The sequence below is a fragment of the Falco peregrinus genome, chromosome 1 (genome assembly GCF_023634155.1).
Source record: "Falco peregrinus isolate bFalPer1 chromosome 1, bFalPer1.pri, whole genome shotgun sequence".
Lineage (NCBI taxonomy): Eukaryota > Metazoa > Chordata > Aves > Falconiformes > Falconidae > Falco > Falco peregrinus.
This window is the reverse complement of record NC_073721.1, coordinates 70,334,358-70,359,996: the sequence shown is the minus strand read 5'-3', so window position 1 is coordinate 70,359,996 and position 25,639 is coordinate 70,334,358. Positions and strand designations below refer to the sequence as shown.

Genomic DNA, 25,639 nt, shown 5'->3' with positions numbered 1-25,639 from the left:
ATTTCTGTGTTTAGTGTCATACTTAGAGCTAGGTAATACAAGCCTCTTAAATTGAAACCTACAAATTAAAAATAGCTTATTTGACGGAACTTTTTAAATCCTTGCATTTATTAGTGGATGTTGACAAACTGTTTTTCAGTGGAGATAAAATTAATTAAGGAAAGGTCGTCTTAGAAATTTGGAATTAGTAGTCAGGTATTTTTGTCCTAGCAATCTTGCTCTTCAGAATATCTTAAGGTTAAAATGCTGAAATCTTGAGTACAAGGAACAAGAGGGGAAGTAGGATGATAGATTTAGCATTTTTATTTCAAAACCAGCTAAAGAATTGCTAGAGGTTCCTAAGATGATGTACTTTCTTTTGAAGTGCCTGTTGCCTTTTGAGTAAGACCATGGCTGTGACCTGCTTACATTTAAGTTTGCAGTCTGGATGAGAGCAAATTGTATAATCACATAATCATAGAATGGTTTGAGTTGGAAGGGACCTTTAAAGGTCATTTAGTCCAACCATCCTGCAGTGAGCAGGGACATCTTTAACTAGAGCCCGGTCCAACCTGACCTTGAATTTTTCCAGGGATGGGGCATCTACCATCTCTCTGGACAACCTGTTCCAGTGTTTCACCACCCTCATTGTAAAAAATGTCTTCCTTATGTCTAGTCTGAAACTTTTAGTTTAAAATATTACCTCTTGTCCTGTTGCAACAGGCCTTGCTAAAAACTTTGTCCCCAGCTTTCTTATAAGCCCCCTTTAAGTACTGAAAGGCCACAATAAAGTCTTTCCGGAGCCCTCTCTTGTCCAGGCTGAACAACCCCAAGTCCCTCAGTCTTTCCTCATAAGAGGGGTGCTTCATTCTTCTGATCATTTTTTGTAGCCCTCCTCTGGACCTGCTCCAGCATGTCCGTGCCTCTTCCGTGCTGAGGGCCCCAGAGCTGGATGCGGCACTCTAGGTGGGGGCTCAGCAGAGCTGAACAGGGGCAGAATCACCTCTCTCAACCTGCTGATCACGCTTCTTTTGATGCGGAACAGGATACGGTTAGCTTTCTGGGCTGTGAGCGCACATTGCTGGCTCATGTCCAGCATTTAATCTACTAGTACCCCCAGGTCCTTCTCTGCAGGGCTTCTGTCAGTGTTTCACTTTACTGTCATTGTAAATGTGGACATAAGTTATCCTTAGAAAAGATGGCAGCTGGTGGTTTCCTGTTTCTCCAGATAGCACAAAGGAGTTGTTGGTCACTCACAGAAAGAATGGAGGAAGATGGCCTCCTTGAAAATAATTGTTCACACCAGGGTTATTTATTTGTTGGCTTTTTTAGGCAAAAATATCTGTTCTATTTAGTTGAAACTAGAATAGCAAATACTGTTCTGTAGAAAGTACAAGTGGCTTGGATTGGATGGAGTCATTGCAGTACAAAGTGTGGTTTGGCTATGCTAAATGATCATTTCCATCAATGAGAATTTTTTTGGTTTTATTTCTAAAAAATTGTGTGATCCCTTTCTGTATTTTTAACCTCATTTTATTTGCAACTTTTATGCCACATTAAAGGGCTTTTTAGCCCAGAATTGTTCCATTATATTAACCTTCTCAGTCACCATATTTACTTTACATGCTACAGTCTTAAAAATATCATAGAGCAATTATCACTAGTATTTCAAAGCAAATTATACATGTTGATTCACACTAGCATTTACTTCTCTTCTGTATATGAAGTTTAGATGTCAACTCCATTCCAAAACTAAATTCTTCTTATGATATGGGAGTTTTGATAGTTTTATCTACAGAGAAATGAAATAAGAATTTTCCTATGTCCAGTATAAATGTTTCTGGCCACATCATTGCTCAGCACTTTCTTAGCTGTAAATAGAAAATGCTTTCATACAGAAAATAGACTGTATTTCCCCGTTTAAGAAATTGTGTTGGTGAAGTAATGATGCTTCTGTGATATCTCATGATAACTGATTGTCTGTTTGTAACTAGTCTGCTATGTCTGAAAACAAAATCATTCTCATCTCCTTGGAAAATCTCGTTTTCTGAAAAATGTCAGTTTAGAGGAGTATTAAATACCTGTTCTTGTTGAAAATAAGGTTAAATACACATGCCTTGGGCTAATCTACTGGCTGTCTTTGTGGTAGTGGTGGTAACAGTAATTTTATTAAATGTATTAAAGCCTCTGAAATGGCAAAGTTATGTACTGTGCTTTTGCTGTTTGGGCATTTCCAATGTCCTTGTCAGCCAATTTAGATTTTTTTCTTCAAAATACACAATAGTGTCTGCAGGATGATGGTGCTGAAGAGTCTGAGCGCCATGGGTGGACTAATCTCTTGCTTTTCTAAGGACTTTGGTTTGAATCTGTTTAGCCTATTGTTACTTTGAATTTCTGAATCCTATGCTGTTATCTTGAAAGGTATTTTGGGTATGCATGGGTTCCTGAATGTATGCCCTTTTATATAGAGAGCAGTCTGCAGAACACACTAATCAGAGATACAGACTAAACCCAGCAGATTGCAAATGACACAGGCAAATAAAAGGACTTAATAGAAAGTAAGACATCAATCTTAAACAAAGAGAATGCATGTATATTGCCAGTTGTGACTATTATTCAGCTTTTTAAATATGTAAATTCAATAACTTCTATGTATTTTTTTCTGTTTCTTGAGTTTGAGATCATCAAGAGGAAATGTTGCTGTCATTTAATGCATTTGGCTGTACCTGGAGCCAGACAGCGTACAGTTGCTGACAGTGGGAAAAATAGAGGCTTCTAAACTGTTTGGACTGTTCTTTAGAATTTCAGCGACTTTTTTGGTGACTAAATAAGAGAAAAAATCAGGTATATAAGAGAAATCCAGGTATATAGTCTGCTAATCACAGTACTGTTGTCCTGACCAATAGAGAGATGCTGCGCTTGATCTAAAAATGTTTCCCATAAGGTCACGCAATGAGGAAGAGCTGACACATATCTTTTCTTTGTAAGAAGGAGTGGGCCATGTTTATGCTCCCAGCATCACAGAAGTAGGAGATCTGTAACTACTATGTTTGTTTTCAGTGAAGGAAGGACTTGTCCATTTACTGGCCCATGCTGTTACTACCAGCTGTTACCACACAGTCCCACTCAGGAGGTTTATTTTGTGCAAGCTTGTACCAAAAGAAGTGATGGCTTAGTAATTTTCCTAGAGACTGAATGGCTTGAATGCTATTAAGAGTACAACTTTTTTCTAAACTTGTTGTCCAAATTTGTAGATACCTAACCTTGCATAGGTACTTTTTACAGCCATGAAGAAAAAAAGGCTATTGCATTTACTTTTTTTTTTATTGGTTCACACCATCCCAGTACTCCTTTTCTTCTCTTTGTTACCACACCGAATTTACATAGTTGTGCGTAGGAGGGGAACAGGATCCCGTCATGAAAGGTAGCACTGTTGGGCCTGCCTGTAACATATTAGTTAACTAGCTTCACAGGAGGCTGTCCCAGCATCTCTAGTTTTTAGAGCTGCAGCTCTCTCTGGACAGAGGAGGCATTAAACCAGAGGCAAAGAATATTAGAACATCACCCTAAAGTAGCTCTGCTGCTTCTAATGAAGGAGAAGGGAAAATTGTAATGTCCAAAATCTAAACTCCATCATTTGTGAGGATTTTGAAGTCTTTTGATCTAAGTGTATGGAAATCTAGTGTATGAACAAGTTTAATGTATGTCTCAAGAACGATGATATTGCTCTGTTGGTTTTTTTTTTTGTTTGTTTGGTTTTTTTTTTAAAATAATTCATGATCTTTGAGATTTGAAAAAAACAGAATTTTATTTTCACCAATATCCAGGATACTTTTAAGCTAATATTTATTGCTTTGGAGGAGGGAACGATGAGATCCTTAAAGCATAGTGTTCTTTTACATGCAAGAATATAGAGGGTGGTATATTCCTCTGGGTATGTATGAAATATCTGATGTAGTTTTGTTAGAAAACAAGGCCAAACGCTGTCATGAAGCACATTAAAACCCAGATTGTTCAGACTTTGGGAAAGGTTTAAATTCATTTGCACTTGTGGATGAAGCTGAACAAAGCAGGGTAATGACTTGGCAGTGTTACAGTGTTCATCCCCTCTCAAGTCTCACCACTCATAACAGTAAAACTCTTGGGTGCTGAGGTATCCCAAAACACAGATACTGTAAGTCTGAGTGGTGAAAGTTAGGCATTCCGCTGGGTCCACTGTGTGCCTGGCCTGCAGAAGAAATTGTTTGCATGCAGGGGATTCAGTGCCTGTAATGATATAATGGAATCAAACTGCCATTATAAAATGTTCTGTACTAACTTGATCAGGAAATTTCAGTAAAAAGTATTTCATGTAGTTCTGACTTAGAAGCTTTATAGCAATTGCCAAATAATCTCTCTTTGAATGACAACTTGGTTACTCTCTTTACACTAATTTATCATTGTAAGATTTTGCAAAACTTTAAAAATTTGATTTTAAAGTTATGATTATTTTATTAATGAATTGCATAATGCTTTGTGTAGAAACTCTGTTAACTGTGATTTTTATGTCTTAATATATATGCTATTGCCTGAAATTTTAGTATGCTGGCATGATCAATATAGATGTAGTCTGTAATTTGTTTTTGAAAGTGAAATGAAATCTATTCTTAAAAAATTCTGAGACTAAAAAGAATATAATGCTAGGATCTCAGAGAACAAACAAGCACACTTTCAACAACATTTAAACTATATTTGCTTTTACTTATCTGCCAAGAGTTAGTTCACTCCCATGGGTTCTGTGCTATGTCTCTCAAAGGCATAATATTCACACTTTAAGTACTAGAAGTGATGGCATTGCTGACTGTGTTTTGGTGTTTGCAATGCCAAAGATTTCAGCAGAATTATTGAAAAATCAGGACATGAATGGAGGTCTTCACTGGTAAATGTTTTGCATTGCACCTCCTATGGTATTTGGGGTTTTTTGTTTCCTAATTCTACAGATGAATTGGGTTAATAATTTGGAATCTCAGTTTGTTAGGTATATTTTGCTAAGAAGGCATTTTAGTTCACCTTTAAATTGCATTAAACCTTATATCTGTACATATATAAAAAGCAAATTACATCTCATTCATATTCCCCTGAAATTTTAACAGAACTAAAATCTTTCAAGGATTTTTCTAAAACTACATACTGTTATTTAGTGTCAGTGAGTGCTTTTTGGTCTGTAAGTTAGTAAATTTATTTTTAAATTTTATATCTATATCTATCTATATCTATATCCACCCCTCCCCCCCAGTAACTCCATATTTGCCAAGGCTGCTGTGCCCCATTAATTTATCTTTGGATTGGAAAGTTCTTTTCTCTTGGTTGGCTTTTTTTTGCATGTAGTAGGACAATACTACTTAGGCATATTTTGGTGAAATATCTTTCCGGCATGTTGGGTCTCTCCAGATGGAAGAAGTATACCTAGAAATGTGTAAGATCAGCTAGACAAATGTCACCTTGAAAGAAAAAGGAGTCAGAAGACTGTGACTTCTGGGGATTATTTTCTGAGTATGTCAGGAAGACAAGACGTGATCAAGGACAGTTACATGTGGTGGACTGGATGTGCAGTTCTCCGTGCTTATGACAATTTAACAATTGTTTCACTGTATAGCCATTTTGCCCCTGTGCTTTCTTGCCCATGTTCTTCCATTCCTCATCCCTTGATAATGAACAGAGATTCAATTTAGGAAGCCTCACGTAAACATTTTTATGAATGTACTATGCTTAGACAAAAGCAGAGAGAAATTTCTGTAGTGAAACACAAAAAAGAAATCAGAGTTGGCAGCAGGAGAATTTACGTGAGTTTGTGTTGTGGTTTAACCCTTGCTGGTGATGAAGTACCACGCAGCTGCTCGTGCACTCCCCCCACCCTGGTGTGATGGGAAGGAGAATTGGAAAAAGGTAAAAGCTATGGGTTGAGATAAGATTTTAATAATTAAATAGAGTAAAACACAACAACAGCAACAACAACATAATAGTAGATAATGAAAAGGGAGATAAAAAAAAAAAAAGAGGCAGAGGAACAAAACCCAAGAAAAACAAGTGATGCACAATGCAATTGCTTACTACCTGCTGAATGATGCCCATCCAGTCCCCAAGCAGCAACTGACCTCTCCCAGCCAGCTCCTGCCAGTTTGTATATTGAGCATGACGTTCCATGGTACGGAATATCCCTTTGGCTAGTTCGGGTCAGCTGTCCTGGCCATGCTCCCTCTTGCCTTTTTGTGCACCTGCTCACTGGCAGAGCATGGGAAACTGAAAAGTCCTTGACTTAGGGTAAGCACCACTTGGCAACAACTAAAACATCAGTGTGTGATCAACATCATTCTCATACTAAATCCAAACCACTGCACTGTACCAGCTACTAGGAAGAAAATTAACTCTATCCCAGCTGAAACCAGGACAGTTTGAAATTGGAAGCATCTGCAAAAATAGCCTCTATGCCTTCTAAACTAAATCTGCAAAAAGGGCTTCCTGGAGAGTTGGGCTAGCTATACTTTTTTCTCAACGTCTAAAATTAGGCATTCAAAACTTGGCTAAATTCTGAAGAGATGAAAAACACCATGAGAAATGAGAAACAGAAACTGGGAAACCTAAAGTATTTACTGTGAAGAAGATTGTGCTATTCACGGTTAGGAGGTAACAAAGGGAAAAGACATTGATTGCCTAGTACTGGAATGGCAGAAGCTGTGATGGAGAAGAAAGGGGTGAGGTGGTTTTACAAAAGTGTGAATTACTGTAGGACTTCTGGGGTAGAGCCTTCCCCACTGTATTTAGATTTTTTGGCCTGTCACAAATTCGACGGTATGCGAAAGACCTAGGCTGCTCTCTGTCCTTGTATTATAGTTCTTACTCTTACAATTTTATCTATTTAAAGGTCTCAAGGGATCAGGGCTTTCACTATTTCCCTTAGGAGATTATTACACAATCTAATAGATCTGACTTTTTCTTAATTTAATTCCATTAGTCCCATCTACTATACCCTCTGATACTGTACTATGCTAATAAGTCTTCTTTCTGCTTGGTGTTCAGATTCATGGAATATAAGTAGCTGATAATGGCCCTTAATCATCATTTAGTCAGTCTTGTTTATTTCTTATAAACTTCTACCATTTCCACCTTTAAACATATTCTGTTTGCTCTTCACTAAACTCCCACCAGTCTGTGTGTTCACAAATATGCTGGGTCCTCCCAGGCAAAATGTATATTCAGATCAAGTGAAAGGTGGAGAATGCATATCGGTGATTGGAAGGTAAAATCATTCCTGGGCTTGCTATAATTATCTCGTTACTAAGCATTTTGAACTCAGAATGTTCAGTTAATACTATGTTTAAATGAATGATAAACTTACAAAAAGAAATTGTCTGAGCAGTCAAACCACCTTACATCTGATCTACATCTACAGTGGCACAATGCCAGCATAAGATGATGATTGTGGGATTTCAGTAGTGAGGTTCCCAGATCAGTTTTATGTCAATTTTAAAGGCATTTTAGATTATAATCTGATATTGTGAATCAACATAGATAGTGATACTGTTATTTTGCCCAGTTTTATCTGCCTACAGATGCCAATGGAAGGAATTACCCCCAGAGAAACCCAACAAATTAATCTTTTAAAGCTTTCTCATTGTTGCAGGGAGTAGAAGATGACATCTTTCCACTAGCTATCCAATTTTAAAAAGTATCTACCAGCTCCCATCAGTTACAGAAGGAAATACTGTGTGGTTCATCTAAGGAAAATGATGATCATATTCTATTAGGCATTAGAAATTTGCTTAGCAGTTGGTGATAATTGGCCCCTTGGCCATCGCTGCTGTAGGGAGGTTATGTTCTCCGTCTTAGGGAAAGAAGAAAAAGATCCTTAGTGGGTGCTGCAGCTTCAGAAGTGGATTCACCATGTTCTCCTTAGAAAGCAAAGGTAGAATGTCTGCTGTTGTGGTAAAAATAAACCTTGACTATGGAGCTTCGTAAAGCATTTCCATAGTGTTTGTGTTCTGTTTAATAGGTGGAGTGTTACTCAGAAATACAGCTTAAAAAAAAGAAGAAATTAAAAAATTCTTTATACTCACCTAGGTTTTATAGAAAATGTGATCAAAGGAGACATTTACTGGAACCATTTCACATGTAACATTTAATGCCCAGGAAAACATATCCTACTGACTTCTAATAGTGAGTAAGCTTTATATCTCTGATGAAAAATGTAAGGCTTTCCTAAGCAAGATATTCACCAATTGTTAAAAACTCAAATAGTTTGATGATCTATTTGTAGATCTGTGAAATGCACTATTTCATAGAAGATAGGATCTTTTTCCATGTACAAATTGCATATGAATACCCATTTTATATAACCATTGACCCATTAATTATGTATTTATTATTATGTCATTAGAATGCTAAATATATGACCATTTCCTTGTTAACATAAGGGCAGCTTTCATAGTAGTTATTTTTTTGATTTACTGAATGTCATTGTTAGGTAGTGTTCAGGAGTGTGAAAGTACCATATTATTACATGGCTTATTAGGTTATTAACTCGAGTATGTTGAGAGTAGACAGTGACCAGACAGAGACTTTCTGTGTGGTCAGAACTCCTCAAGGAAAAAAAAAAACAAACACCAAAAAACCAAACCAAAACAAAACAAAAACAACAACAACAACAACAAAAAAAACAACCAAAAACCCCACCCAAAACCCGCTATCTTTGCATAACCAAAAGTTGAATTCAGTACTTTATATCTTGGTATTTTGTCATAGCAAGCTATTGGGAGGTAACTGTGCCAGGACCAACATAGTTGCAAAAGTATATTAAGAATATCAGAACAAATTTTCAGGATCTGTTTCAAGTAATATTCCCTTTAAGAAAAATGTAATATGATAATTAAAAAAAAAACAACATTTTTTTTTTCTTGGAGATTATTGGTATATGGCATATATTTAGTAAATAAGTGAAACACATTTGTTGCTCCATTTTCTTGGAACTTTACTGTGAGTTGAAACTGTCTACCTATCCAAACCACAGCATGGCTGGTAATATTTGCAGGAGTTTGGTTACCCTTCCAGGATTGTCTCAGTGAAAGAATCACATGTCTTTTCTACCAGAAACTGTACCCATCACTCTAAATTTCACAATTTAATTCTATCTGTCACAGAAGGTGTTGTAATTAAATGTGCTACATTATTAGCAAAAACATACATTCAACTGTACCTAAATATAGAAGTCCCTACTTTAGTAATACTGTGGTTTTCTTGAAAAATGCAAATGACTATAGGAAATTTTAAATTAAGCTTTCTATTTAAAATTCTAAAATCATAGCTCACTTAAAGTTGAATTGTCTAAACCATTGCTCTAAAAATAAATACCCTAGAAGCGGTGATATTTTTCTCAAAGGTATTCAAACACATAAAAAAATGAACCTCAAGAAAATTAGGTCTCAGGGGTAGCCCAGTACTCCACACACACTAATAGTATGATTGACTGAGATAATTAAAATATTTATTTTAGTACATTACCTTCATCTGGCAGTAGTTGTAATCTGCTGTGTCATTTAAAGTAATCTATATTAACATATACATTTTAGGTTCACATGATACTTAGTTGCTTATTTGTGTTTCAGAGATGCAAAGTACTCTAGAAATCATTAGTCGGACACATCATGACTTAAATAAAATACATGCTTACACAAAGTCTGTGTGCCTCTGGAAACAAAAATACTCAATATTTGACTTCCCTTACTGCAGATATGAAGAGGTCAAGACCCAAGTTGTGCTTTATCACATTACAAAGATTTGTTAAGAACAGAGGGTTGCGAAACAGTGAAAGATTGTATATCAGAGCTCAATATGTACATACTGTAGGATAGCTACTCAGTAGAAGTTTCCTAAATATAAGTATCTACAGCTGTAAAATATATCCTCAGGGGAACTTCAAATAAATATTTTTTCAAATATTTTTTCTCATCCCCAGTTGCACAGGCGAATAAGATGAGAGGGCGAGATTATAATATGTTGGAAAAGTACTCTTATTTTTAGTGTGTTCAGAGCCCAGTATAGATCAGGAGGTGCCTTTTTCCCCATGGAGGTTCTTGCAGTATTGTTGCCCAATGAATCAATCAGTTTGCTAAGTGTCAGGGGACAGCTTCATTTTGTGAAGGCTGAGCTCCTTGGCCCCGTGCAGCCAACAGAAGATAGCACTCCTGGGGCTTTGTACTTACAGTTTTGGAGTCTTTATTCCTGTTTATTTACAGTTCTGTAGCTTTAACAGAACTGCATGATTCCTGCCTCACTTTTCCTTTCTTGCTAAATAAGAACAGTTGATATTTATATATGGATGCATGGTGACTGGGAAAAGTGCAGAGAACTTCATAAGGATGTTTTGCTTCTTGCAGCTTGTAAACTACATTATATACACTGTAGTGCTAGGGATGACATTAATGTGTTGTTTAAAAAGCTGCTGTCAGGCCAATGCACATGCATTTTCCATAATGTATATGTGCTCATGTGTGATATTTAGACTGCTCCATAGCTGCAAATGTGTCTGGTAAAATGGCTTTGATTAATTGACTACCCTCCTCTTCTCCTTTCCTCTCCTCAAATGCAAAGGCTCCATTCATTATCAGGGAAGATCAGAGGAGGAGGGGAGCAGAGTTCCTGGGTCGCACGCTGTTAGAGTTACAATTTTCCAGATGCCATAAGTAAACAGTAGGGAACGAACGGGAAATATCTGGGATGGGAGAGGACCTCTATGTTTGAAGTTCCTCCTTCATTCTAAATATTTCACCTGATTTTGTTTTTAGCTGTGCAAATTTGCATCTCTCCATTGTATAAACATGTAATACTTGTTACATCTTCAACTCTTCCTTTTTCATGTGTCACGTTATCAGCCCTGCGGTATGAGGAACCATGAACACCGATGCCCTGATTGAGGGCTATTCTTTCCAGCGTTCCTTGTCCATTTGTTTCTTTTTCTTATGAAATTACCACCTGTAAGGAATTATACATACATATATAATTCTAAAGCCAAAACTCACATTTCACCTACATCAACTGACAATTTCCTTTTCTTCTGTTGGTATTTAAACTTACATGAGTGGTTCCCTTCTTTTAGTGTGTGCTGGTTTTGGCTGGGATAGAGTTAATATTCCTCACAGTAGCTAGCATGGGGCTGTGTTTTAGGTTTTTGCTGAAAGCAGTGTTGATAACACAGGGGTGTTTTCGTTAATGCTGAGCAGCGCTCACACAGAGCCAAGGCTTCTTCTGCTCCTCACCCCACCCCACCAGCAAGGGGCTGGCAGGGCACAAGGAGCTGGGAGGGGGCACAGCTGGGACGGCTGGCCCCAACTGACCGAAGGGACATTCCACACCATATGGCATCATGCTCAGCATATGAAGCTGGGTGAATAAGAAGGAAGGGGGGGAATGTTCAGAGTGATGGTGTTTGTCTTCCCAAATAACTGTTGAGTGATGGAGCCCGGCTTTCCTGGAGGTGGCTGAACACCTGCCTGCCGATGGGAGGTGGTGAATGAATTCCTTCTTTTGCTTTACTTGTGTGTCTGGCTTTTGCTTTCCCTATTAAACTGTCTTTATCTCAACTCACGAGTTTTCTCATTTTTACTCTTCTGCTTCTCTCCCCCATCCTGCCCGGGGGGAAATGAGTGAGTGGCTGCGTGGGGCTTAGTCTCTGGCTAGGGTTAAACCACAACGTGGCGGCTCTGTGCTGTTAAGAGTTTATTTCTGCTAAATTTCATGTATGTTCACAGTATTTGTGCCACACATGATTTAGCCTTAAAATCAGAATTTTGCACAAGGAGAATATTGCTAGTCAAATCCCAGAAGTTTGGCCCCATCTTTATTCATCATATTTTGCTTCTTCAGTTTAACATTATTACTGGTTAATAGGTGCACCTGAAAATCAAGCTGTATTGTAGTATCTGGTGCGTTATGTTAAATGAATCTTTTCTAGGACACCAAGCCTCGTTTTTTTTTCCTAATGAAAAAGAATACCTCATCTTTTCCAATTTTCCTATCAAACACATCCACATCATCTCGAGACACTGCCACATCCAGCTGCATCTATACTCAACTTCAATTATATGAAATTACACAACCTACTCTCAGGTCCTTTAGGTTCTCTTTTGCTGTGTGAGGCACACGCATAGTGCATTTCCTGTGAAGTGCATGATTACAAACTATTCAGTACAAGCCTGTTTTAAGTAAACAGAAAATTAAATATTGTCAATGCTTGTTCAGACATGCTCTTACGAAGGAAAAAGAACTTCTAGATTTGAGTTCATAAAACTCTAGATTTAAGAAAGGGCCAGACGTAAACTAGGCATCCTTTCTCCTTCTTAACTTCTCTCGGCTGCCCCAGTTGTTCAACAGCTGGTACGAAACAATGTATTCAGATGCCCATCCAAGGAAAATTGGACTAGGCAAAATGCTGAAGGTAGCAAAATTCTTGTTTATTGCTCTATTTGAATGGAGAATTCTTAAAAATATTCTGTCACTAAGTGTGAGGTACACTGTTGCCTGAGACTCTTAGTCTGCCTGAGCAAGATGCCTCTTTCAACCATGACAAATATAGTAAAAGAACATCACTTTTTTACAGTTCAGGCAATATTATTTTCTGCTACACCAATCAGCCTGACTACAGAAGTTAGGAAAGAAAGGAAGTGGTTGCTTCCCTAAGAAATGAAGGCTTTTGAGTATTTTGTGGTGGCTGCTACTTCAGTACTAACATAGTCACTAGTATTTGGAGACTTATAAATAAGTTTTATAAAACCCAGAAGCTGCGAATGTACTCTTGCAGTCTCCTTTCATCTCTTTCATCATCTACTTAACTCATTCCCAAGAGAAGGCAAAACAGTTTTCTTCCAAGGGGTCAAATATTGTTTTCATTCATTCCATAGACATTTCAAAGGGAACAAGAGTTGCGTGTGTGTGTGTGTGTTCAGGGCTGCACATGGTTTATGATTAAATACAGCAAGTACCCCTTTCTTTATTGTATTGTGTTTCTCTTTCTTACACACAAGTACGAGTGAGAAGCTCTGGCAAATAATTCACAAATTTATCCAAGTTATTGGTAGTGTATGAAATGGCATAACATATAGTACTGGATCATGTTTCCAGTTCCTTTCTTTATCACTAGATTTTAATGCAATTTGTAAAAATAAAAATTAAATTAAAAAAAGAAACAAAATATTTTAATCACTGTTAAAGCGGAGATCCTTTGTAAACTAGTAAAAATATTCGTGAAAAAAGGATGAAAAATACTTGCTTTGCAAATTAAGAATGCAGAGATCTAAAGCAGTCTGATTTGTTCTTTGAAAACGGATACGAGAGAAACTCAGAAACACAATATTAATAGTTTTGTATGAGTGCGCATAAGGCCAATATATTCAATGCTGTAATTTTTTATGGTTTCATAAATAGTGCTATCACCAACATTTCAAAGAAATCTGAAAAATACAGAGCTCATATGTGGTAGCATAAATTTAGTGTATTTTATAGAACACTGTTACTCCAGATATAGCCTACGGGTTGTGACTTTTCATAAAACCTAATGAATTTCTAGATTTGTCAGCTGTTTCAACACAGATGCACTTTGCTGATCTAATGGAAACATTTTGAGCCCAGATCCAAAATATCAATAGCTTTTAGTATCGCAAATTAGTTTGGCTATTGGGTAAATAGGGATGTGGTTCTTGATAAAAAGCAGCAAGTAATTTTGTACGTGTGTTTTATGATAACTGCCTCTCCAATGTCTGATACTGAGATTTTTCCTCTTTTTTTTTCTTCTCTTTTTTTTTGCAGAGTTTTAAGTTGAATGTAGATAGCCACTGTGCTTTAAAAGAAGCAGTGGTAGAAGAGGGACGTCAACTTCTTGAGCTTATTGTATCTCACAAATCAGGTAAATCCTTCTGAAATATTGCAAGTCTTTATGTCTCCAGACTATTAAAGAATGAAGAAGCATTGCTGTAAATTACTGCATATATTCACTTCCTTATGTATTATTAATATTTACATTATCAGATTGACCTTCAAGATTTATAAATGTTTCATATACTGCATACAATGCAGTGATACTTATAAAATGAAATACTGCCTGCAAATAGTCTGTTCATTTTATTTTGGTCTTGCTGCTCAGCTGAGTTTCAATTGAAATCACATCACTGAAAACTTCACACTGACACATTCTTTGATGTAGGTGCTATGGAAATAACATTAAGATAATGAATTAGGATTTCAAATATATATATATTTTTACATACTCTGCATGGATAATTGCATTGGTAAAGCTTTATTTTGCCACTTAAACTAATTCTTACATTGATTTTAATATATTTATGAGGAATAAATTAAAAATACCTTTTTCCCTTGGTTAGGCTTGTCTTCTGCAGAGGCCTTAAATCGAGAGGAGGAGGAGAGATATGCTTATTTCCCTATCTCTATCCCCACCCCCCCCTATATTTTTAGGTGTTTGTGTGACTTGTATGATAGTAGGGTTTTAATCAGCATATACTGATATGGAATGTCATCTTAATTTTGGCCTATTTGACATGCTTTTCGTCCTGGTTGAAGTTATCCTTTGGTCTACTGTTTTCTGCTCATGTGCTTCTATTGTTTCTGATCATGTGCCTCTTTCACATTGTGCCTCTATTGTTTCACAGCATCAGACATCTGTGTAATGTGAAAGCTATAGGAAATTAGTGACTTCTATGTATAGTTCCAAAAAGGTATAGAAACCATAACAGAGAAGGGTAGTGCATGTCATCATATACTTAGGAAACGATAATGTGTAAACTGCAGATAATATTTACAAAAAATGTATTCTGAAGATTCTGAAATGTTTTGAAATAAAGACTAGATATTAGAGGTTCAGATTACCAGAGCATTCCCTACTGCATAGGAATCACAGTTTATGTGGGATTTTCCTTTTCTTGAAATCATCAGCTGAAACATAATCAGAATTTAACCTGATGGCCAAAAGAAATGTTTTTACCATATAGCACTGTTGTGCAGTATGAACAAAGGTAATGCTTGAATTTATTGCTGAGAAAATACATTAAAATCTGTGGTGCAATTATTCTTTTAAATATCCTGCTAATTCTTTGAATAAAGAATAATATTTAAAGATGCAGTTGAGTTTACAGCTTTAACTCTTTTCCCCTTCATTGTGGAGAAGGACTGAAGGACATGCTGCAGATGATTGCAAGTCAATGGAAGGAACTACAGAGGCAAATCAAACGGCAACACAGCTGGATTCTTAGGGCTCTGGATATCATCAAAGCAGAGATACTGGCTACTGATGTGTCTGTAGAGAATGAGGAAGGGACTGGGAGCCCTAAGGTAAGTGGCTTGAAGTTTGCCTTATTTCCTCTTATTTCTGTCTTCTTTTGAACTAGGCACCACTGAAGTTTTCTTTCTTTTCATTTCTACTGGGTAAACTTTTTTTTAATAAACAAAATGAAATGCCTTACTCTGAAACAATAAAAAATCTTAGAACTTTCAAGTTTTCCAGGAAGACCTGTCTCACTGTGTGTGTAGAGGGGCATGGGGGGGAACATAAAACATTTAGTAAACAAAACATAAAGCATCTTTAACATGAATAATCAGAATGGTTTTAAATTGTTTTGTTGCAACTATAAATCACTATAATCAGTGCAATCACTCAGCTCTGACATCCATTAGCCGCTTGGTTACAGCAAATTAACAAAGAAGAGAGAAAGTGATTCATTATCTCATTCCTGTTAATGACTATCAGATGCATTGCTTAATTAGGGGATGGCCATTGTAGTGGGAAGAAGGTCATATGCCTTTTCACAAATCTTTTTGCTCTGAGTTTAAGTCCTCTGTAATAGTGCATGTGTTAAATACAACAAGTACTTTAAGAATAAGGTAGTGACACCTATCATAATTGTGTGGGTATTAATTATTAAAGGGGGCTTTAGTACTTACCAGTTGCCAAACTTAATATTTGTAAGAGCATTTTGAATACAAAACATGCTTATTCAAATTGGTGCAAGTAGTGTGGGGACACTACACACAATAGGAACTACTGGCAGAGGATCCATGACCTTTCATTATCATCAGTAGTAAGCAAAGGTGGTTGGGGGAAGGTGCATTGGAGAAGTGCTGATTTTTCCAATGCATTCTAAGCAAAGAATATGCAGCAGAACAATCCAATAACGTAATGTCTTGGCATGTAGCAGGCTCAGATTTGTAGACAAATTCACAATTCCGATTTCTAGAAATAACAGAGATGTTTGTGCTGAATAGATTTTCAAATTCTGATACTAGACAATTCTTTGCATTTGTCTTTAGTGCTTCCTAGTGAACTAGTTTGTAGAGTGACTTGTCTAGGATTACATGAAATGTTCTGGTGTTTTCTTATAATAATTCTACATAGCAAGAATGTTCCTAGAGATGGTGGAGGAAGAGCCAAGGATAACAATGAAACAAAAATTCAGGAAAAGACATGTATGCAGGAGACACAACTTGAACTGATAGTCCTCATCACATGCGTGGTGGAAGGTGCTGCTGTGGCACGCAGCTCTTTAGAAAGGAGGTAGTGGAGCAACACTTGGTTTCATAGTTAGGTCTGTTAAAGTAAACAGAATAGCTCAAAGCTCAGGTTCTACCCCACCAATAGTATGACCACACTGAATAGCTTGACTCATCTATGGCCAAAAGTCTAACCACATAAAACTGGTCTAAAATTCAGCTGGATTTTGCTGTGGAAATCATGGAATCCCTAGCTTGGAGTAATTATATTCAAATATTTGCTTCAAAAGGGAGAAATGGAGGCATGTTTTATGTTGCAGTAACTTTTTCATAGAGATAGGTGGTAGGTCCTTGCCCTGTGCTTTTCATCATAGAGATAGGAGCCTGAAGCAATGCTTTTTTTGTGCCTACAGTTAAATAAAAATGCAAATAGACCAAAAAAAAAATAGACCAAACAAGAAGTATTTTCAGGTTAATTCATTAATTAAATCACATCCCTGTATGATTCTTATAAATACGGGCAATAGTGCAGTCAAATGCCATCTACCTCTTCATGCTGAAAGATTAAGTAATGTTAAAATACAGTTGGTAATATAACTGTAGGTTTCAGTTTGCATTTATTTGAAAAGCCAAAAGGAACCTGAGAAGTATAATAGAAAATCTAAAGATTATATCTAGAGGGTATTTTTCTTTTTGCCTTGTTTGAGAAGCTACAGGAACAGTGCTGGTGTTAGAAATCTGTAAAGAAATAGGAAAAGAAGAAATTTCAAAGACCCTAGGAAACTTTTCCCTTAGGACTTTCTAAACATGTTTTCATAGTGCTACAGCATCTTTTATGCAAGCAATGGAGAGTGGAAGGGAGAGAAGGACATTCTGCACTCTAGAAATACATTGTCAACATTTGTATTCAAGAATTCAGATTTTGCTTATGAAATTTTTCATTTTATTGTATATGAATCTCGTAGTGGTTCCTAGTGATTGCTGTAGAAGACTCAAGGGATTTCAAATATTTCTCTTGCCTAAGCTTTTCTAAGGTATTGCATTCTCTGTACAATCTTAGAAAAACAATTAGGTCTCCTCTTTAAGTATTTACTATAACTGTTATTCAGTCATTTTTATAAAGAAACAAATGATGACTGTATTCAGCTTAAATTGAAGGATATAAGGTTTTGCCTTCTTACCCCATTGAGAAATACCTTTAAAAATAAATGTCAGAATTGCCATGATACATTCCAACAAGTACTGATCTAACATTATGAGTAGTAAACATGACATACAATACATATGACTTCCTTTCAGAATCTTAAGACACTTAGCTAACAGTAGGGGTTTTCTCCCCGTGGAAATAGTAAGTAATATTCTAAAATATCCGGAAAATAGGATGAATGTTTGCATATGTGTATGTATCTTGTGTTTTTTCACCTTCTGGAGATGTCTGAGACCACTTGTTTTGTAACAAACTCTATAATTGGGCCACTTCTCCATCAGGAAAGGCCTACTGGAACAGTATTGCTTTCAATGAACAGTGAAGAGTGGTATTGAAAAATAAAAAGATGAACTTTCTTATCTAGTGGCTGTGTTATTGCCTGAGTATTACCCTGATCTATTTAAATCATTGTTTGGTGGAAAAGTTCTGAAGACCCCGTAAGTTAAGTGTTTAACTTATGCCCATGGCAGACATTCTCCTTCATTGAAACTTGTATGGAATACTATTCTTAGGGTCACCTGTAAGTTTTACTCCCAACATGCTTTTGGACAGTTGGTTCATTACTACAGTTTTTGGATCTGGATATTTTTGTTCTGCAAGTAAATGTTTGAAGTAAATTTTGTTTTTTATGTAACAGTTCAGAGCAAAACATCAGAATGTAAAGGCTGGTAGGTTAAAAGGATAGCACTGTACTTTAGAAATATATATGTAGTCTGTACTTCTGGACATGTTCCTTTCCAGAATAACTGCTGTATTACTGGAAAATATTTCTGCTTTTCCATTCCAGCTTCAGAGAAACAAGCATGAAACTGTTTAAGGCATTGGGCCTAATGCTTAGAACATTGAAATCTGACTTTGTTGTCTCAGGTGAAAAGCACTCTTGGGAAGATTGTCATAACTCTCTGATAGACTTGTCTGTCAGTGGGTTATTGATAGAAACAGTAAGGATTTAAAGAATATTACAAGGAGAGGTGAAAATAATAACAAAGTAAACCTAAATCACAGAAATAATAGATGGCTCAGGATAACAGAGTTCAAAGTGGTTAAAAAAGCCTTTGTATAAAGGGAAAAAGAAAACCAGTCTATTTTCCTCTTGATGTGTAATTAAGCATCCCACACGTCAAGGATCATCTCCCACTCAATTGCACATAATTTTACAGTTTTACAGCCATTCTAAATAAATGGTCTTCAGTACATAGAAAAGTGATTTTCATGAAAAAAAATAAAACTTGGTGAAGCTGTTTAATATCTACCTCAGTTTGAGATTCTGGGAGCACTCCTTGACAGACAGTTTTATAGTGGCACTGGTCTCAGACCTAACTCGTGGACTTAGCACTGCAGTCCAGAACAATTGCATCCTGTTTAACGTTTTAATATGAGGATGAATCTGTGAAATGGACAAGACAGACCAAAGGTTAGAGAATGGTAACAGTCCGTCCTTTATTACTTCAGACTTGTAATGTCCTGGCCATCATATCATGCTGCTACGACTACAACATTTAGATTAATATGTTGATACAAAAGGAATATACAAATGAAGTGTTTTGGCATCTTTATGATCAGTACAGAAAAATATCATATTTGTGAGTCGACATTTTGCTTTTTCTCAGTGTCTTTTATCAGCTCTAGATTTCTAATCTGCAGACATCAGTATGATGCATGTGCTGTAATATAAAAGCCAACACACTGGTATTTCTTCTGATGTCTTCCATTATTTAAAAACAGGCAAAGTCTGTATTGGGACAGTCTTAAATATTGTCAACAGATAACAGAGAGTTAGTTGCATCTAGGCAGGAATAGCATATGCTAGAGGGATCATTTTACTTGGGTTGCTGGAGTTTCTTAAGTCACAGAAGAATTCTGAAACTTCACACCTCAAACTGAATTTATTTATTTTACAGTCTCTCTTTCTCTGTCTTCTACATGCACAAACTCAGTGTCAGACACATGCATTTAATCCTACGTCTCATGTTCTTAATATTGTGGAATAAAATGTCAAATAAATAGCCATCACTTCGTCAGTAACAATTTGAAAAATAATAAAATGAAAATCAGACTTCCATCTCTGACATGGTACAGACATATGGAAAGGGAACCTCATCTGGTGGTACACATGCCATGCGGTTATCTCATGGCTTAATCAAGTCTTTTCTTGGAAAAGAAATGTACAAGGAAAGTTTGTGCTTTATTTTTTTTCTCTAATGTGTCCATAATGAGCCACATTCCCATCTAGACATGAGAGAGCTTTATGCTGTGAATACAACACCTTATAGATCAGACATTAAAGTTAAATTCCAACCACCTTTATCCAGGCTTACTTCCAGTATCAGTAATTACCATCTGCTGTCTTAATTCTTTGCAGTTTCAGCTGAATGTATTAGTCTCTTCTGTTCAGAACAACTGGATAGTGCTGGGCACAGTTAAATAGTTACTACTTTTCACTGGTGAATAAATTTCCTTATAATACCTTACAAAGTATTTACAAATTATTTCTGTGCTGAAAAGTATTACTGCAAGTCTGTAGCTCACCATTCGCTACTGCAAAAGGTGGTAACAGGGGAAGTGATTTCCTGTAATTAGAACAGAAGGTTTTGCTATGTTGCCATTGCGGCATAGTCTTAAATTGTTGAATATTTAAAATGCTGTCTGTACATAAATAGTATTATTGTGCCTAACAGCTGAACAGTTTAAAATCATTCATGTGACATTTCAATTCTGAATCTTTTGTAACTTTGGAAGTCTAGACTAAAGATATTGTGATCTCACTCTTGAGTAGAAATGATGCTGTTAATTCTGCCCTACTCAGAAAAAAAATGCATTGACAGTTATTGGATTTAGGTATTTTAGTATGTGACATTACAGTATTCTTGATGTGTCAGCCTCTATGGTGGGGTTGGATGAGTTGGTCAAATGGATAGAAAGGGTAGTGGTATTTCCAAAATCCTTCTGTAAATTGATAGACAAAATTTTGGTTTTGTGAGGAATAAGCCTGTCTATTAGTGTTTTTACTGGAGCATGTGAAACACAACTGAGTTCTTTTTATATTAGTTGTTATCCAAATACGGGATTGAAAATGTCCATTAAGAATTTCCAAGCTAGTCAAAACAAGCTATGTTGGTGTAACAATGAAAAGAACCTAAGAAACAAGAAGGAATATTTGTGTCTTTTAGTGCAGCTAGACACTTCTGCTTCCTCAGTTTGCTAGTTTTTAATACCTTGCTTTATAAGTTAAGTATTTTTAATCTTACAGACATCACCTAGAATGTGCACAGACCTAGCCATCATTGTAACATAAAGTATCTTCAGGAAGGATTTGAGAGGTGAAACCATAATTTACACACCATTTTACAGTGGATGAATAAAAGGAAACAGAAGGGTGTTTTAGATTGTGTAGTAGCACAAGCCGGCATTGGTAAAAGGACAGCCTGCATATGGAAAATTGAATGGGACTGACTTATAGTGAGTCTTGTAGAAACAAGAAATACAGATAAATGGAATCTACTGAAGGGTATCAAAGATGTGATCATGACAACTGGGCAGAAAATCTTTTTTGAAAGTATTGTACTAGACTGAGAATTAGTTGGAAAATTTTACGTGAGAACTGTAGTATAGAGAGAAAGAAAACACAGAACTTTAGTACTTTTTAGTACCTTTCTGGTATGGGGGTTTTAATCGGCAAAATCTGTGCCTTGCCAAGGAAGTGCCTTTCTTTGTCACATTTCGAAGAACAATTTTCTTGAGATAAGCAGAAGCTTTCAAAAACCCATGCAAAGACAAGGTAGCCATGTAATCTTCTATGTATAGAAAGTTTCCTTTAAGTTTCTAAGTGAGTGCAATCTTAAATTTATAAATTCCATACAGAATAATATTCACAGAATGCCTCGGCTTCATCATAAAACTGCTAAGATTCTTCTGTCTTGTCTTTTGTGTCTATCCTAGAGTAAAGGAATTATGTAGTTGAACAAGTTCTTGCTTAGTTAAAAGGCTTTAAATGAGCAAGTAATTTTGGGGTGAAAGATTGTAAATTTCAAAGCTCATAAAAGTTGAATTTTTAGGATCATTAGACCAAGGTCTTTTTCACAAACATAGGCACAAGCAAACTGAACCTTAAAACCTTCCCTTTGTCAGCTCTTTTAGAAGGGCTTTCTCCCCACCACACCCTGAGCAGGTGTCTGAACTATTGTTCTTTTTCTGGAGGAAGAGTGTTATATTCCAGCTGGCTTTTCAGAAGGATTTACACAGCTGAGATCTTCCAGGGAAATGCTGTTAATCAAATCATGTCCTTGGTAGCCTCATCACGTTGTGCCCCTGTAAGCCTGCTGTGGACCGTGCCAGTGGGCTGCTTCACAGGAAAAGAGATGGTGTGGTTCTTCCCCACTGCCTTCCTCACCACTGGCTGGAAATCCACAGCCTGCACTACTGAGGCCACCTGGGATGAATCTCACCCATTGTTTTGGTGGGAGTATGTTGTGATAATAACTACATTTTTCAATGGCTGAAGTGCAGCATTATGCAGGTGTGCTTGTAAATGGATTAGTAACACTTTACCATTGCTTTTAGAAGTCATTTTTAGTTGATAGAAGAATTTAAAAGTTATGTATCTGGGAGAGCTGTATTTTGAAAATGTTTCTTTTGTTCAAATAATTGCAGATTTTTTTTTCTGTATGATTGAAAGCAAAAAAATTTGAGGTGCCCCAAAAAAGATTTAGGGCTCTTGAATGTACAGTCAGCTTCCACATGGTAGATTCACTGGTATTTACTGGAAGATGTTTCTCCCGAGTTGTTAACTGTATGACTTTTAGTGAGCAGGAGGAACAGTTTTGTGTTTAATTCAGAGCCCCGCTTCACGGAGAAAGGAATGAAACTAAGCAGACCGTGCTTGGACTGCAATAAGACAAATGAATACGAGCGCCATCCTCTTTCTTTCATTCTTTTCTTTCATGTTACATAAGCCCTGTTAAAACTTCTCTATATCACAACTTAACTAAATATCTTGCTAGTTTTCAATGATACTATGTCCCTGAAGTCTTAGTTAAGCAAACCTGGGTCCCATTTTAGTTCTCAGATTGTTTTCTCATATATCCATCAACCTCCTTGCATATTTGCTGCAAATTCTGTATGACAATATTGTTTTCATGGTATCTAAAATAATTTTGATACTCTTTAACAAGCCAGATTTCTAAAACAGTAGCAAAGCTCCTCATTTTTTTCCAGTGAATCTAAAAGTAACCTTATCTTTGGTTTATTGAGCTCACTAGCAAGTATAAAATGCAGAGTACTGTACTTTAAAAGTCGTATTTTTGCAGCTAAGTTGCATCTACTATTAAGCACAATGTTAAATCCTGTTATAAAACATAGGTATGTATTTAAACCAATATATTCTGATATTTCCTACAAAAATATTAAAAGTCATATTCTAACTGAAGATGTGAACAAGGACTCCAAGGTATCTGTGGTACTTATAGTATGCTTCTATAATTTTTACACCTTAGTGATTCTAGATAGTGTATATTGATGACTTTTGGCAACTGTAGGCTCTTTAACAGCCATCACTGTTAATAGAAACAGTTACACTTAAACAGTTAGCAAAGAAATTATGATTTTTTACTTTAAGAATAAGGAAAGCTACTTTCTATTAAAACATAGATCAAGTTCAGTTTGAAAGATGTTTTAAATCTAAATCACTCCACTGAGAACAAGTGCAGACTGAGAACTTGATGAGAACTGATATTTAAACTGACATACGCCCAAGGGGCAAATTTTATCATAATGCTATTTGAATCTTTGAACGCTATTATCTGAAACTCTGAAAGTATGTTAGGCTATTGTAACTTCGCATGCATAACTGGACAACTCCGACATTTTATTTAGACAAAAATCCCAGTTGGGCTTGGCCTGTATTTGAAAATACAAAGACAAGAGTGTAATTTGTGTATGTATTCATATGAACACATTTATCTTAAGTGACTTAAACTAAGTATTAACCACTCAAAGGCCTTGATTTTCTATTTTGCCAGTATCTGTTCATTCTGCTTTCTCTATACAATTCTATTTATGCATTTTTGTTCTGTTAGTTTTAATAGAATGTATTTTCAGCAGTGAATATTGGTAGAAGGCTGTTCTTATTCATGTCTGCTTATTGTTTCACATGCTTCTCAGATTTCCAGAGAAATCCACATTTAATAAGTGTTTAGTAACATGCACATACAAATATACAGATTCATTTTACTGAAAACTGGACATCTCCCACTTCAAAGCAGAAATTTCTAGGATAGGCTGTTGGAGCTATTACTTCTCTTTTTCCTGTGTGGGCTCAGAATCCGGTGTGCCCCTTCAAGTTTTTACAGCCACAGGAGAAACAGCTTTTTTCTTTATTTATTTTTTTGAGTTTGAATTCAGAAATAAGCAAGTGAAAAGAAGGAATACTAGCTGACTGAAAAGTCTTGGTGGAACAAGTTTGTGGTTGGCTTTGTAGATAGTGATCACTAACAAAGCAAATTATTTGAAATTCAGATCTTTTCAGTTAACTTTCCTTCCTCATTTCTTATCCCTGCTCCATTGCCCTCCATGCCATCTGTTGCTCTTCAGAATAGTTAAGGATTTCACCAGGATCACAAGCGAAACAAAGTACAGGAGTGTGTGGGGAGACTCTTCTCACAGGGTTCACTGCGTGGTCAGACCCAGATGGAAGGGCAGTAGGACTGAAAGCTGGTACTCTATGGACATTGTAGCTAAATTGCAAACAAAATTGGTTCTGGTCAGCTCAAACAATAGAGTTTGAATGTCTGTTCTACCCACGTGTTGTTTACCAGTCATCACAATGATAAATATTTTGGATTGTTTAGATAATGTGGCATAAGAGTTAGAGGTTGGGCTTACAGGGCTCTCTTTGACTATCTCCGCTAGCCTATTTTGCCTTTTCTAGCTCTGGTAGTAACAACACAGAATCACTTCATGCTTATCCTGATTACCTCTGGTAGTGCAGGCTTCAGTGGAGTAAACTCAGCTTGCCTCCTGTACTGAGGTGCTTTCTTATTTTTGTTGCTAAACTGTTCCCACCATGTTTTGCTTGCACAAAAATCATGTTTAAAAATCTAGCTTTTCCCTTTTCACATAGTCTCCTGAAAATCCTATACTTTAAAAATGGCAGCTTAATGTGGATGCTATTGCCAATTGTCATTACTGAAGATTGTTGCTTCTGTTAATAGCATTCGATCTTTGTCATTTTATTAAAATTATATTACTGCTCTGAAAACAAGAATTACTGCTTTATTCAATTGAAGAGTGACTGGCATGGCACTCCTCTGATCTTTAAAAAGAAATTTTACTTTCATTGTATTTGTGCATTAAATTAAGTGTTCGTATCTACAGAATAAACTAACATCTTATAAATATTACTGTGTTTAATTATCAGTTCAGTATTTGAGTTTTTGCTGTTATGGTTGATGTCTAGGAGTGATTAAATATGTAATAGAGAACAAAAGAAACATTGATGTGAACAAAGATACTATTAGATAAAGTTAAATTTTATCTTCTGCATGTTTTTATTCTTTTTAAAGTATTTTAATTACTTTTATAGTCAGTGTGATTGGGTGGCATTTCCTTTTTTTCCAATTCAGTTCCTATTTTAGTCTTTCAGAACAACATCTTCTAGCAATGATTTAATCTGTAGAATCTTTCCGTTCTAGTCTCAGCTGTATGTATAAAACAGCTATTCTTCACTGGGGTAGTCACAAAAGCGAAATCAGGTAAAATAATGTATGAAGGAACAATCTAGTTGGACATTCAGCATTTTAAATCTGATTTGTTCTTAAATGTCTTGTGGCATAGTACACTTGACTACACTTAAACTTTTAGATTCAGAGTGATGTTACAGATCTTGTTAGTTTTGTACGGTAATCTATTAAAAGGCAACAGAATACCATGCTG

The 25,639-nt window shown here is 36.2% G+C and overlaps 1 protein-coding gene across 2 annotated transcripts in view; it reads left to right on the top strand.

Moving 5' to 3' along the window:
* The window catches only part of AKAP6 (A-kinase anchoring protein 6), a 287,348-nt gene that overhangs the window by 125,407 nt on the left and 136,302 nt on the right, over positions 1-25,639 (top strand). The window contains exons 6-7 of one of the 2 annotated variants that reach the window (XM_027791675.2): positions 13,813-13,909; positions 15,182-15,348. In XM_027791675.2, the coding sequence (XP_027647476.2) occupies positions 13,813-13,909; positions 15,182-15,348 (264 nt within the window). The remainder of the gene's footprint in view (positions 1-13,812; positions 13,910-15,181; positions 15,349-25,639) is intronic. The other variant, XM_027791676.2, reaches the window with a different exon arrangement.